General features: G+C 45.3%; 6 protein-coding genes across 6 annotated transcripts; 4 read left to right on the forward strand and 2 right to left on the reverse strand.

Annotated features, from left to right (window-relative positions):
* Positions 1 to 211: 211 nt before the first annotated feature.
* CANTADRAFT_58207 (chromatin-remodeling ATPase) lies at positions 212 to 3,508 on the forward strand. Its single transcript, XM_020210770.1, has 2 exons — positions 212 to 248; positions 377 to 3,508. Exons 1-2 carry the CDS (start codon positions 231 to 233, stop codon positions 3,392 to 3,394), a joined length of 3,036 nt encoding a protein of 1,011 aa, XP_020066494.1. The 5' UTR covers positions 212 to 230; the 3' UTR covers positions 3,395 to 3,508.
* Positions 3,509 to 3,579: 71 nt separating this feature from the next.
* Positions 3,580 to 4,107, reverse strand: GPX3 (Gpx3p; the record flags this gene model as incomplete). Its single annotated transcript, XM_020209166.1, has 1 exon — positions 3,580 to 4,107. One exon carries the CDS (start codon positions 4,105 to 4,107, stop codon positions 3,580 to 3,582), a length of 528 nt encoding a protein of 175 aa, XP_020066495.1.
* A 1,784-nt stretch (positions 4,108 to 5,891) lies between these two features.
* MDM34 (ERMES complex subunit) lies at positions 5,892 to 7,490 on the forward strand (the record flags this gene model as incomplete). Its single annotated transcript, XM_020209056.1, has 2 exons — positions 5,892 to 7,193; positions 7,236 to 7,490. 2 exons carry the CDS (start codon positions 5,892 to 5,894, stop codon positions 7,488 to 7,490), a joined length of 1,557 nt encoding a protein of 518 aa, XP_020066496.1.
* Positions 7,491 to 9,846: 2,356 nt separating this feature from the next.
* On the forward strand, positions 9,847 to 10,773 carry CHS7 (Chs7p; the record flags this gene model as incomplete). Its single annotated transcript, XM_020209288.1, has 1 exon — positions 9,847 to 10,773. One exon carries the CDS (start codon positions 9,847 to 9,849, stop codon positions 10,771 to 10,773), a length of 927 nt encoding a protein of 308 aa, XP_020066497.1.
* A 1,183-nt stretch (positions 10,774 to 11,956) lies between these two features.
* RGD1 (Rgd1p) lies at positions 11,957 to 13,768 on the forward strand (the record flags this gene model as incomplete). The annotated part of the gene is made up of 1 exon (XM_020208612.1): positions 11,957 to 13,768. One exon carries the CDS (start codon positions 11,957 to 11,959, stop codon positions 13,766 to 13,768), a length of 1,812 nt encoding a protein of 603 aa, XP_020066498.1.
* A 5-nt stretch (positions 13,769 to 13,773) lies between these two features.
* On the reverse strand, positions 13,774 to 14,884 carry CANTADRAFT_106924 (uncharacterized protein). The gene has a single exon (XM_020206175.1). It carries the CDS (start codon positions 14,485 to 14,487, stop codon positions 13,864 to 13,866), a length of 624 nt encoding a protein of 207 aa, XP_020066499.1. The 5' UTR covers positions 14,488 to 14,884; the 3' UTR covers positions 13,774 to 13,863.
* Positions 14,885 to 15,099: the final 215 nt, after the last annotated feature.

The raw sequence follows: 15,099 nt of genomic DNA on the forward strand, positions 1-15,099 counted from the left end.
AAGCCAATCCGTTCCATCCTGCCAGTCCTGCCAGTCCAGCCAATCGAATCTCGAATCCCTCCCTCTTCTGCTATCCTTTTTCCTCCTTCTCTTTCTCTCTCTATCTCTCTCTGCCCCATAAGCTTCCCAGTGGTGCTCACACCAAAACGTGGATTTTCACTACGCGCACTACTACCATCAATTTACAGCCAACTTCATCAGCAATCCTCGACGCCTACAACATCCACAAGATGTCGAGTTCAGAGAGAGTACGTACCACGCGAGCCACAGCGCAATTGCCGTGGCATCTCAACGCGTCCCACCAGCCCTGTGCTGGCACCATCGTGGTGAAGGTTTCCCGCTAGCCCACTTATTCTCCCACCATACTAACGTCCAGAATACACCGGGGATCGAGCCTCCCCAGGCCTACACGTTCTCCATTGCCAACAACAAAACCAAGTACTTCACCAAAACCGAAAAACCGGTGGTTGACATCGAAAAAACCAGCAAGAGATTCAAGTATTTGCTCGGATTGACGTCGTTGTTCCAGCACTTCATCGAGGCCAAGGCCAACAAGGATCCTCTCTTCAGAAGAATCCTCGACGAGGTCAATCTGGGAAACAGTGCCAGTGGAGCTGGCGCCAGAAGACGTAAAACCGAGAAGGAGGAAGATGACGAGCTCTTGAAGGATGAAGTCGACACTCCAATGATCACAGAATTCACCGAGAGTCCTGGGTACGTCGACGGCCAGTTGCGTCCGTATCAAATCCAAGGATTGAACTGGTTGGCTGCGTTGCATGAAAACAACTTGTCGGGAATCTTGGCAGATGAAATGGGGTTGGGTAAAACCTTGCAGACAATCTCGTTCTTGGGTTACCTCAGATACATCAAGGGCATCAACGGTCCCCACATTGTCATCACGCCAAAGTCCACTTTGGACAACTGGCAGAGAGAGTTCAACCGCTGGATACCAGAAATGAACGTATTGGTCATCCAGGGTGACAAGGACCAAAGACAACAGTTGTTGCAAGACAGAGTCATGCTGTGCGATTTCGACGTGGTGATTGCGTCGTACGAAATTGTCATTAAGGAGAAGGCTACCTTCAAGAAGTTTGATTGGGAGTATATTGTCATCGACGAGGCGCACAGAATTAAGAACGAGGAGTCCTTGTTATCTCAGATCATCAGAATGTTCCACAGTAAGAACCGTCTTTTGATCACCGGTACCCCATTACAAAATAACCTCCGGGAACTTTGGGCTTTATTGAACTTCATATTGCCTGATGTCTTTGCTGATAACGAGTCCTTCGACGAATGGTTCCAAGGAGGCCGCTCGGAAGAAACCGACGAGTCTCAAGAAGATATTGTGTCGCAGTTGCACAAGGTGTTAAAGCCATTCTTGTTAAGAAGAATTAAGGCAGACGTTGAAAAGTCGTTATTGCCCAAACAAGAAATGAATGTCTACGTCAAAATGAGTGATATGCAAAGAAAATGGTACCAAAAGATTTTAGAAAAGGATATCGATGCAGTCAATGGTGCCAATGGTAAAAGAGAGAGTAAGACAAGATTGTTGAATATTGTTATGCAATTAAGAAAATGCTGCAACCATCCTTACTTATTCGAGGGTGCTGAACCTGGCCCTCCATTCACCACTGATGAACATTTGGTCTTCAATTCCCAAAAAATGATTATTCTTGACAAGCTCTTGAAGAAATTCCGCAGGGAAGGTTCCAGAGTATTAATCTTCTCTCAAATGAGTAGAATGTTGGACATTTTGGAAGATTACTGCTTCTTCAGAGAATACCAATACTGTCGTATTGATGGTCAAACAGAACACTCCGATAGAATTAATGCTATTGATGAATACAATAAGCCTGGAAGTGAAAAGTTTGTCTTTTTGTTGACAACCAGAGCCGGTGGTTTGGGTATCAATTTAACTAGTGCCGATATTGTTATTTTGTTTGATTCAGATTGGAACCCTCAAGCCGATCTTCAGGCTATGGACAGAGCCCATAGAATCGGTCAAACTAAGCAAGTCAAGGTTTTTAGATTGATCACAGAAAATGCGATTGAAGAGAAGGTTTTGGAAAGAGCTGCCCAAAAATTACGTTTGGATCAATTGGTGATTCAGCAGGGCAGAAATGGTGGTGTTCTAGAAGGACACCAGAACAAGGCTGTTCACAAGGGTGACTTATTGGATATGATTCAATTCGGTGCTAGCGACGTGTTCAACGGTAATGATGGTGACAAATCAGACGAAGTCGATATTGAAGAACTTTTGAAATCTTCCGAAAACAAGACGCAAGAATTAAACCAAAAGTACGCGGCCTTGAACTTGGATGCCCTTCAGAATTTTACTAATGATGAGTCTGTCTACGAGTGGAATGGAGAAAATTTCAAAAAGAAAGACAGTGCCGGCATCACCAATATTGGACATGCGTGGATTAACCCAGGTAAAAGAGAGAGAAAGGAGAACTACTCGATTGATATGTACTATAAAGATGTATTAAATACCGGAGGAAACAGAACCGGAACCTCCAATACTGCAAAATCAGGCCCCAGACCACCCAAGCAATTGAACATCTATGACCATCAATTCTTCCCCAACAAATTATTTGAGCTTCATGAGTTGGAAAAGAATTACTACAAGAAACAGACCAAGTACAAGGCTATTTTGAAAAGTGGGAAGCCAGATACTTTAGCCCAGAGGGAATTAGAACAAAAGATTGAGCAAGAAGAAATTGATAATTCCAGACCATTGACAGATGAAGAAAAAGCATTGAAAGAAGAGCTCTTGGGCCAAGGATATAGTAGCTGGAGCAGAAGGGATTTCACCCACTTTATTGTGGTAAGTGCCAAGCACGGCAGAAATTCGATTTCGGCCATTGCGAACGAGTTTGAAGAGAAGACTATTGATGAAGTCAGAGACTATGCCAAGGCATTCTGGAAAAACTATCAAGATATTGACGGGTACGAAAAGTTCATCAACCAAATTGAGTTGGGCGAGGAAAAGATTACCAAGGTTAAGTTACAGAAGGAAGCCTTAAGGAGAAAGTTGTCTTTCTACAAATATCCATTGCAAGAATTAGTATTGAAGTATCCTCCAGCATCCACCAACAAAAGAATGTTCAGCGATGAAGAGGACAGGTTCCTTTTGATCCAAATGTACCGATTCGGGCTTGACAGACCTGACTTGTACGAGCGGATTAGGGAGGCCATTCGGGATTCGCCATTGTTCCAGTTTGACTTTTTCTTCCAGAGCAGAAATCCGAGCGAGTTGTCGAGAAGATGTTCCACATTATTGGCATGTATTGCTAAGGAACTACACCCAGAGACCGAGAAGGAGGAGAACGGGAAGAGAAAGAGAGAGGGCGAGGACAAGGGCAAGAAGAAGGCCAAGGCTGTTTCGGGGTGAGGCGACGTATGCGGAACGACTAGATTTTCTATCTTGTATCTGGAACCTCCATTGGTTAAAATTAATCAGAATGGATTTCATGGGTATCTAGACACTCCATGTGGAGCAATTGTCCGGAAGCGAAGCATCAGACCCGCGAGACATTTCCAGTATTATGCCGGGCATCTTGATCCCCACCCATTGTATTATATCTCATCTAATAAATCCACCAATTGTGACTCGAACTGTAGCGGAGTGACTCCCGACGGGTACCGTGCCACTACCTGGCCTCTCTTATTGACCACGAACTTCTCAAAGTTCCACCGCACGCCTCGGAACCCCATGTCGCCCTTTTTTTCATCCTTCAACCACTTGTATAACTTCGACTCCCTGTCTCCATTCACCAGTAACTTATTCATGATCGGAAAAGTGACTCCGTAATGCTTGTGGGCAAACGCCTGTACTGCCAGAGCGTCTTCGGGCTCCTGGGACCCGAACTGGTTGCACGGGAATGCCAAAATCACCAAACCTCGGTGCTTGTACTTTTCATGCAATTGTTGGAATTCTTGATACTGGGGAGTGAATCCGCAGAGGCTGGCGACATTGACCACGATCACGACCTTGTTGCGGAGCTGGGAGAAGTAGACGGGGACTCCGTCGCTCCGAGTCAGGGTGAAAGTGTAGAACACCGACTGTGGAACGCTGGGGGAGATGTTGCCGTCCGTTGACACCATTGGAGAGCCAATGTTGGGCATCGGTTGTGGTTATAGCGGAGGTCACGTGACTGGAACTGTCATTTCGCGAAAGCTGTCACTCGGGATTAGCCTTGTATGGCCTGATAGGCCGGAGGCTCCTTCAGGTGGTGCTTAGTCAGATGCTCTGTTATGACAGCATTGCGTTGTTTCTAAGATTATTTATGGTCTGTAAACATCCATACTTCAAAAGGACCCAATCCTCTGAATCCGAACAAGAGAGAGCATTTTTGTTACCTCCAAGGTGCACAAGTATTAGTACTACGGGGTGTGCTCTGAATGGTAACAATTTGACAAATTCGAAAATGAAGTAGACTAGAACGTTTTTTCTAGTAAACTCATTAGTCTAGAATTACGAAACGTTTTTTCTGGTGATAAGCTGAATGAATTATTTTTCAAGTGACTAATCATTAATCTTGAATTTGTCCAAGCAATGCGAAAGAGCAACTTCGGGGGTGGCCCTCAAGGCGGCGAGAAGAGCAGGCAGGCATCAGTCCAGCTTCCATCTACAAAATGACTGCGGTCCCACCTTTTCCGTATGGGTGCGAATAAATTACATAACCATAAGGCCATGAGGATGCCGAGAAATCCATCCGAACGGAGCCAATAAACGTAAATCGAGCAAAAGTAAGCTTACATGTTATTTCTAGTCAAGCATGCGGTCCAAATGGCAATATTACATAGTCTGCCAAGCCCCAAGAATTGAAGCTTTACGACCAAGCCTTCTGAAGTATATTATCAAAACTCCTATCAATAATTACCTCTCTCCAAGCAGCACAAACATATAATAAATAGAATAAACACAAATAGCCAACTATGCAAGATAAGCACATATGAACACAAATAGAGCAGTCTAAATTATTCTACCACAAGCCAATTAATCACCGATATTACTCCAAGTACAAGCACAAATAAAAACAAATAGCCCACACTAACTTATGATAAGATAAGCCAATTAGCACTGCACTCTGATTTATCGTCCCAATAGCATAATTTACACCTACAGAGAGCTCTAATTTATTCTACCTTAGACTATCTTTATCATCAATACCACCACCAGAACCCATTCTCCTCTCACACTCCCTCATGTCTTCTCTCATACCTCCTCTCATCCTCCTACTTCTCTAGCCTCCATGTCTACTTCCGCACCTAACTCCACCAGCCCATTCGACGCGTATTGCCCCCCCCACCACTCCTAACTCCAGCCCCAAATGGGCTAATTATCACCCCACGACTGCTATATCCGATCTACACTTTAAGCCCGCTCCAGATAGCTCCACAACGGATGCCTCGGAATACAAGCCAAACATCCATGCCGCAACCCATCTGCTATACTGCCACCATGCTTCCCATATCGTACCACCACTCCGTTCTGCCCGGGTGTCTCAGTGTCTCAGACTCCCGGGTGACCGCACTTTAGCGCAGGCAATTAGCCGCACACGACGCTACCCCTTTGTGTCTATGTGATCACTAGTGCCACAAAAAAAATCTTTCTATCACAACACTCCAGTTAGTATCCCCACCACCAAGAGCCGAGTCGCTCACACCCCACGTTCCGTACACCCACCACCCCCGCTACGTCTACGGCTACACCCTCCCTTTTTATCCAGCCCAAAAGCCATTCTTCTGGCCCCAAATCTCCAGCACAACCATCAGGTGACTGTTCCATCTGGGCTCCCGTTCTGTGCCTTATATTGCCCCCCAGCGACTTCAGAAACCGTCCCATTCCTGCCTCCACCGGCTTCCTCAACCCCAGCTGACCCGCCATGTCTTTCCAAGTAAACTGGAACACCTTGGAGTCCGACAACTTCTCCTGCTGGACCAAAGAACTCTTGACCACTGCGTTGAATCTGGGCAAGTCCCCCAACATCCTTGCCTCAGGCATTCTGATCAAGGACCTCAACTTCGGCAAGGTAGCTCCCAACTTCGAGATCCTCGAGATCGGCGAATTGGACAGAGACAGATTCAGAGGCATCTTCAAAATCAACTACGAGGGCGACTTCCACTTGACTCTCCACACCAAGGTCCAGGCCAACCCGCTCAACATCTACTACTCCAACAGTTTGGACAAGGAGGTGGGCAATTCCACCTTCGTGACCCCCGAGTTCGGGTTATCCAACGAGCAGTTTGCCTTGCCCATGGACTTGAAATTAAGTGACATCAAGATCAGTGGGATTGGTATTATTGTATTCAGCAAGACTAAAGGGTTGACTTTGGTGTTTAGAAATGACCCCTTGGACTCCATTAAGGTATCCTCCACCTTCGACACTGTGCAAGTCTTGGCCAACTTCTTGCAGAAACAAATTGAGAACCAAATTAGAGACTTGTTTAGAGAAACTTTACCCACGTTGATCCACCAGCTCTCGTTGAACTACCTTTCCTTGGACAACATCAACGACATCCACTCCAAACTCTCCATAAACTTGGCAGCTGACTTGAACTTGGGAACTACCCAATTGCCTACGGATTTGCCGTTTGTCTACTCCTCCAAAAACTTACAGAAGAACTTGAAGTTATTCAATTCTAGAGAAACTCTCAGCTTGAACGTGCCCAAGTTGAAGAACGTGATTCAAAGGTCTCATTTAGATAAATTGAACAAGCATGTGCCGAACTTGTCGAACTCACTCTACTCGATCTTGAATGAAGAGGTTGGACCCGCTGCAAACAGCAACGGTATTCCTGTGGAGATGTTGATCAACAAGAACTTTTCCAAGACTGACACCATTTTAAGTGAAATTTCCACCATTCAAACCAACAGTTATTATAGAGTGAACAACAGCAAGAACAACAATGTGGTGAGGCCAAAGAGAAGAACCGTCAAGTTGGGCAAGAAGAAGACTACCAGCTCTACCCAACCCGTTGCATCTGTACCGGTTTCGGAACTGACTTCACAGCTGTCCGAGACCGAATCCGAATATTCCGATACTTCCACTCTTATTAACGAGCCTGTGCAGCAAGAGCCTATTGTGGTTCACCCCAAACCTATCCGATTATCGCGTGATTTGTATCATGAGCTCATGAAGCCATACCCTGAACTTAAGGCCGAACGCCCACCGCTCAGGGCCGAGGTCCCTGAATTAGTCCATGACTTCAAGCCAGTGAAATCTGAGAAATATGATGCTCCCAATACCTCGTCGTTGTTGACCAGCGTCGGATTGGGCACCAGCTACTTTAATTTTCCAAACAGCCAGCCCATCTCCACCTCCCCTCTCCGCAAAGAGCTCCGGGACAGAGACTTGCAGCATAAGAAGTCCATAAACTATCTTGATATAGCCAAGATCAATTCCAAGCTCCACGAATTGACAATGGAAAAGGAGAAGGACAAGAGGATCCAGTTTGACTCGCCTCCTCCATATCAAGTGTGATGGCACCGCGAAGACGTTATGATTATTTATTGTTTTATTTCTTGTATATATTTGTGAATATATTGGCGTTGCCAAGCTGGCGTAGAAGGAAGAACGGTTGCGATTGCTGCTAGTGAGTATTCAGTCTCAGCGAAGAGGTCAGACATGCTTCAAGTAGAGATATCGAACAATTGATAAGTAAGAGAAGGGTGATTGCCAGTGAAAATAGTGTAAGAACATGAGCAAGTGGTATGCTTCCTTCCATTAATGGCGAATTATGAAGCAAGTTGCAACACTGCACTTCTTCGGCCAAGCAGAATGGGTGGTTAAAGAGACTAAAACAGTATACCAGCAATTAAGAAACCGACCAATTAGGCAAGAAATGAGATTAAACTGGTACCCCGAGCAAGCAACCAAACACCCAGAAGGAGTATTCAGGGATTTAACAACATACTGATCAAAACTAAGTGAAAGAATTGTTAATGCCAAGTGATATACATTTTTCCACCAAGAATAAACAATCGATCAGAAAAGGCTAAAGACAAAAACAGAATACACAATCGTAATTAGACGGCATAAAAGGCATTATTTTCAGGACTGTGTGTGGTTTATGCGGTATAGATTAGGAAGCAGTTCGAAATGCAGGCTATTTCGGGATATTGACAAGCAACATTCCCAGGGGCAAGTCTAAAAAAAGCAGTAGGTGCTGGTCCTTGCATTTACGCATTCAGAGCCTACTGTCAGTGTGAAAAGTGTCTGAAGGTTGAGTAAATAGAACAACAGAAAAGTCTAGACGAAAAAGGAATTTGGCAACTGTGTGTGAGCCATAAAAAGGAACAAAAGCCACCAGGGACCAAGATGGGATGGCCACATCCAGGAAAATGAGAATACGGAAAATATCTATTCAATTGTAATTTTGAATTTTAATTTTGAATACGGATCTTAAATTGATTGCTACATTATTGGATCTAGGTACTGGGATTTATCGGGGACTAACCAGCAGGCACATTTGTTGCGAATTAACTGTATCAGCCGGAAATTATACTGAGGACATACCCCACTGTTACGTGAAGTGGCATGTATATTACAATTGGGCCGGTTTGATTGTATACAATAAACACAGCACCAGAGCAAGTGATTCCTCATAGGGCTGATAAAATGTCATTGATGTTCATGAGAGCTTCATAGTGTAAAAGTTATAGTCCGTTGACCGACGACCAACAGTTAATCTAGGCTTTGTCTAACCACAGGTATCTAGGAAAACAGATGGATGTACCCACCCTCTATTAGAGGTTGACTGAGAAATGTATGCTCATTTCCCAGGAGACTCTAGCTGTTCTGGTCATGGTACAATAAACAGTTAAACTGTTTTTCATGTATTGAGACTCCACCTTCAGATCTCACATATTCTTGAATTTAGAATAAATCATATTCGAAGAAACACCTTAGAGGGTACATATCACCTAATAAAGTACTAGGACTATTTTTCCTTGTAAAATTCAATGTTAAGCATTATAAGATAATACGTTTCCTACGTTTCCTAACAGATTATTCCCGGTATACAGATGCTAAAATTTCTATTCCCCCAAAAATGCTATACCAATTAATTCTGGTAACATTTCAACTACCTAAGAATTACGGTAAGATGGTTTCCGGTACCAAAAATCAAATGCCTGGAACATATTCACCTAATAATGCTTCTGTGAAGCATATTCACCTGATAATGCTACTGTAACGTATACTCACCTAATAATGCTACTGTAACGTATTTCACCCAATAGTGACACTAGACATATGTTGTTACCAGCTCTTCCGAAAATTTCAAATACCCAAACATATTCATACAAATAAACTGATACTAAAATCCAAATGTGGGCCGCGTTCGTGATTACACTTCCCGATTCGGTAAATGAGCACTGCCTGGAAGTCCCACAAGACCCTCAGATGGACTTAAAGTCTTGCTGGGATGAACCAAGAGACTTGCCACGATGACCCGACAGCGAGCCGCACGGTACCAGCAGCCCCCTAGCTTCTGCTAACCGCCATTAACCCCCACGAATTCTCGCTAACTTCCCATAACCCCTTCTGCTCCTTCCGCACAGCCTGGTAAAAATAGTAAACCAAAACATTCTGCTGGCGTGCGCCAACCAATCCCATCCTGGCGTTTAACCTGATCCGAAGACCTCTACTCGTCTTGTTCCCACTAGCCTCCTTCGCTACTCCCACCCTCGTTGTCTTCCAGCACCAGCTGCACCTTCCCAGCGCCAGCCATTCGTCGCTTCCACCGTTTTTCCGCTTTCCCCCGCCATTTCCAGCCGTGTTAGCGTCCCTCTCCCTCCTACCACATCCACACCCGCCAGCCACATCCTAACTCACCATGGCGTTTGGTTCGTTCGATCTGATCTGCTCCAAAACAGCCCTCCCGCTCTGCTCGGTGGTGGCGTCTGCCAAACAGGACGACTTCTTCTCCAAGGGTATCCTTCCCGTGTGTTACGCCAGATCAGTTGAGCTCGCTAACACCATGATCTTCCAGATCGGTAACGCATTCGTCCACATCGGAGGCTTGATCGTGGCCTTGGTGGTGGTGTTCAACGTCCGTGCCAAGTACACTGCCATCGGCAGAACTGAGATGCTCCTCTTCACCTACCTCATGATTGGAGTTATTGTGTCGTCGTTAATCGTGGACTGTGGTGTGTGTCCTCCTTCCAGCACCAGTTACGCCTACTTCGTGGCAGTACAGATAGGCCTTTCCAGTGCTGCGTGCATCACCCTCTTGTACAATGGTATCTTGTGCTTCCAGTTCTGGGAGGACGGCACCAGAAGATCCATGTGGACGGTGCGGTTGCTTGCGTTCGCATGGTTCGTGGCCAACTTCCTCATTGCCATCATCACCTTCAAGAGCTGGAACACCGCCCTCAACCACAAGAAAACCGAGGCGTTGTTCGTGGTCACCTACGTATTGAATGCAGTCATTGTGGCCGCGTACGTGGTTTCGCAGGTCATTTTGATCGTGTTTGCCTTGAAGACCTACTGGGGCTTGGGCGCCATCGGCTTAGGGGTTTTCTTCTTTGTTGCTGGCCAGATCTTGACCTATGTTTTCAGCAATCAGATTTGCAACGGTGCCAAGCACTACATTGACGGCCTCTTCTTCGGAAGCTTGTGCAATGTGTTTACCTTCATGATGATCTACAAGTTCTGGGATATGATCACCACCGATGACTTGGAGTTCTCGGTGGCCAACGTTGAACAGGGCATCAAGGCCTTTGGCCACGACGACGAAAAAAGAGCCAGTGGCTTTTTCTAGACCAAAAGAGCTAATTGCAATCAATATACTACATTGATTGTCTGGCCAGTTACATAAAGTAAATATTAATGGAAATAATTACCTAGTGAAAATTAAGATTCTTTCATTATTCTGAGCTCTTACTCTCAGCTGTTAGCCCAAGAAAACGCCAAGCATTTGATCGGTGTTTCAAGACCAACAAGCCAGAATGATATCATCATTCAAGTAGTTGAGGAGCAACTTCGAGGTAGAATCCAATCAGGATTCAATGGTAGAATCAAACAATAAAATTGGTAGTTAGCCTGTGAGGATACCTATCACGAGATCTTTAGTCATATATAAACTACGAGATCATTTGCTTAACAAAACACCTCAGTCTACTCTACGTATCTGTTCCTACTAGTGCTCTTTTGCATTTACAAGACCGTGTACCTCTATCTGGTTGTCCCATTTACAACATCCTTACTACCATTTCCTGAATGGAAGTCAATCCATATTAGGTAATCTATCTCATGATACTTCATTCATAACCGATTTTATAATATCAAATGAATTTGTTATATTTATTATCATCGCACCCTATAGTTGCTGTTCCAGAAACAAACCCGAATATTCAATTTCAGGTATCAATGCACGGAAATAGCTATGGCTCAGGAAATCTCCCTAATAGTCAGTACCGACAGCTTTGTAGACTTGTCCAGCATCACTCGCTTTTGCCAGTCCTATTATTAGATCACTGGCCATTTCGGCACAGTTACGTCACAGCGCAAAAACCCGCCCTAGTGCCGGCTTTCGAGGTTCACAGCTACTATCTCAACGCACAGTACGAATCACGGTGGGCATGTCGTTCACGTGCGGCCCGAGCCCCACCAGAATGACCCCAGCTGCACCGTTCTAGATCCCAATTGCCCAATCCGTAGCCGTGTAGAGTTTGCCAGGCCAACCCCAGATTACGTAAACACAAACCAAAGCTTACGTAAATCCTCTCACCGAACACGAAAAAGTGTCACTCCTCGCCCGTCACCCAAGCCTTGTTCACCATCGTCACCCACGTCGTCCCTCTCACCAGGCCCTAGCCCCATTCGTCCCACGTCAGGAATTGCCACGCCAGCCATTTTCCAACTCCAATCCCCCCGTCTGTACCCCCGTCAATCCTTAAAAACGGTTGTTCCAGACCGTGATCCCCACCAAAAACAAATACACAATGTCGGAAGAGTCTTTGTTAGAGCAAGACAAGATCAAGAATATCCTCAACAGCGACTCGTCCTTGGACGTACTCCTCAACCGTCTCAAGCAAAGTTTGACCACAGGAGAAGAATTCGCGAAATACATCAAGAGAAAGGCCCAGATCGAAGATGAACACTACGGCCAATTGAAGAAGTTTGGCATCCAGGCCCGTGCGTCCATCAAGGGCTCCAGCAAGCTCAAGAACGACTCGTTCAGTGCCAAGCTTGACGAGATCATCGAGTTTGACGAGAAGTTGTTTGGTGCAGGAAGCTCGTACGTCAAGGCATTGAACGTAATGTACGACGAGCTCAGCTCGTTGATCGGCACCATTTCCAGGTCCAGAAAGCTCATCAGAGACGAGGGCAAGAAGAAGGAAAAGGAATGCATTGACTCCATCATCGCAGCCGAAAAGGCCAAGCAAAAGTACTACCATCTCTGCGAGGACTTGGAGAAGCTCAAAACGTCCGACCCCAACAAGAAGTCGTTTTCCTTGAAGAACAAGACCGTCGAGCAGCAGGAGGATGACTTGCAGAGAAAAGTGGACTTAGCAGACCAGGACTATAAGCTCAAAGTCACCACCTGCAAGAAATTGAAGGACGAGATCTTGATGAACCACAGACCAACCTCGTCCAAGAAATTGAAGAACTTGGTGTTAGAAATGGACATCGCCATGAACGTACAACTACAAAAGTTTGCTACTTGGAACGAGACCTTAATCATGAATTCAGGAGTATTGATCAGCCCCATCCAGCTGTCCAAAAGTTCTATGAAATCAATAGCATCTTCCATCGATAATGAGAAGGATCTTTACGACTACCTTGTCAAGCATGGAAACATCCACAAGAACCAATCGTTGGTACCGGTGGAATACACAATGCATCCCTCAGTTGCTAAGACTCAGAAGATAGGTAAACCATTCTTGAACAACAGTGCCCCCAAGAACATCAACTCTCAGCCTAAGGCCAGCACAATCAACAACTTATCTCCTCCAGCAAACTCGTTGCAGCCCTTATCTGATTCTTCCTATTCAAACTCCACTGCTCAAGCTGGCAGCATCAACGAGCTGGTAACTCCATCCAATTACACCTACTCATCTTTGGATCCATCCACTAAGGCTGGCTCAGACTTGAACGGTCCCAAGACACTCAATACCCAATTGACACAGCACACACAGCCCACATTTGGTGTTTCTGTGGAGGACGTCATTCAGTTTGCGGGTATAGACAACGTCCCCTTGGTGGTCAAAAGGTGTATTGAAGTCATAGAAAGCCATGGAATGGATATCGAAGGGATCTACAGAACAAGCGGGAACAAGACCACTGTCCAGAACTTGAAAAATTCAATTGACCAGCAGTTCACCAATTATTTATTGATTGGAAATAATATTGATCCTAATAACGTGCTAGATGCAGACATCTACTGTGTTGCTTCATTGTTAAAGATTTATTTTGCCAGTTTACCCGAGCCATTATTGACCAAGGAATACTACCAGTCGTTCATTGAAACCGTCAAGTCATTGGACGAAACATTCATAGCCAAAAAGTTGCACCACTTGGTGTTCAATTTGCCAGACGGTGCATATTTCACCTTGCGGGCGTTGATATTCCACTTAAACAAGGTTGCATCCAACCAAAACGCCAACCGAATGACCGCCAAAAACCTTGCTATTATTTGGGGACCGGCTATTTTGAACGACAACTCCATGAGTCCCCAAGACTTGAGTTACAAGTCCAAGGTGGTTGAGGAGTTGATGTTGATTGCTACCGAAATTTTCGAAACCGATGAGTAGTTCAGCTGATTACCACCGAGATTTATTCGATCAGTAGTTATTGTTATACCCTTCTAAGTTCGCGGTGGTAGACCATCACGACCTGTTTTACTAGTTTAATACATCAAAAAAGGAACCTTTCCGTTTTTTCCATCTTTGTCTTCCTCTTTTTGTCTGTTACTGGAGAAGTTGAACCGTGGAGGCTTGGATATTCTGTGATTGCCACCCAAACCCTTCACTCTGTAGCTGGACGAGCTATAGTCACTCACTGCGCTAAGGGTCTGGGCCTCTCTCTTCTCCTTCTCCTCTTCTGCTTTCTCTTCTTCTAGTTGCTTCTGGTACTCCTCATCACTGATTCCCATCATGACCCTTCGTATATCTTTCAATTCTGTTTTCAATTCCTGGTGGAAATCGGGCGAGTCAATGATCTTGTCCTGGATGTCTTTGTCGACGATACTGAGAAGCCCACCACTGCCACCCGAGTTCTTTCCGAGGTGCTCGTTGATGATTTCTCCCTGGATCAACGCTGCGATTTTGCCTTTGTTCTTCATGAGAATGGAGGGGTCCTGCTTGACCTTGCTTTCGACCATGAGCTTGAGCTTGAGAAGGAGGTTGGCATGGGTTTCTGACTGCTTGAAGTTTTCCAAGAGAACTTTGCGCTGTTTGTCAAAAGATCCGTTCTTCTTGTAGACGGTGGTGAGTTGCTTGGGGTCGGTGACCTGTTCTGGAGCGTCTTTCATGGTAGGAATGAGATAGCTCTGGTTGTTGGATGAGGATTCAAAAGATAGTTATCTCCGTACTAGGCGAACGGTTTGTAGTTAGAGATGGTAGCCAATGTTGATGTGTGTTGTCTGAACCAGCCAGACGTTGTAGGGGGATTTCGTGGTCTTCTTAATCCTAGACTGTTCCTGGACTGTTCCTAGACTGTACTATTCAGATGTAGATGTTCAGACGTGGTTGCCTGTACGTGATATTCCTAGTCGTGTTCCTAGTCGTGTTCCTAGCCGTGGCCTTCCTATTCCTAGACCTGTTCTAGTCGTGGTTGTTCTGATCCTCAGACTGATTTTGATCATTTCCATGCCTGGGCGCGACTTCCTATCATTTAAGGAGAATACTATCAGAGACAAGACCTCATTAGCCTAGCAGATTGTACCGACAAACGACCTGAGCGAAGGACAATCGACTCGAGTAACTGGAAGCCACACAATTACTGGCGATAAGCACCAGAAGAGCCTTCACCAGACAGAATCTAGATCATCCTTAAAATCGTGGAGTTAGCGGCTGTTGCAACAGTTGAAGAAACGAAGCACCATCTAGCCAGCAGAAGAGAAGCTGATTGAGTTTGACAGAAG

The sequence above is a fragment of the Suhomyces tanzawaensis genome (genome assembly GCF_001661415.1).
Source record: "Suhomyces tanzawaensis NRRL Y-17324 unplaced genomic scaffold CANTAscaffold_1, whole genome shotgun sequence".
Taxonomy (NCBI): domain Eukaryota; kingdom Fungi; phylum Ascomycota; class Pichiomycetes; order Serinales; family Debaryomycetaceae; genus Suhomyces; species Suhomyces tanzawaensis.

Coding starts and splice junctions, on each gene's coding strand:
- CANTADRAFT_106924 (XM_020206175.1), bottom strand. CDS start 14,487: ATGAAAGACGCTCCAGAACAGGTCACCGACCCCAAGCAACTCACCACC.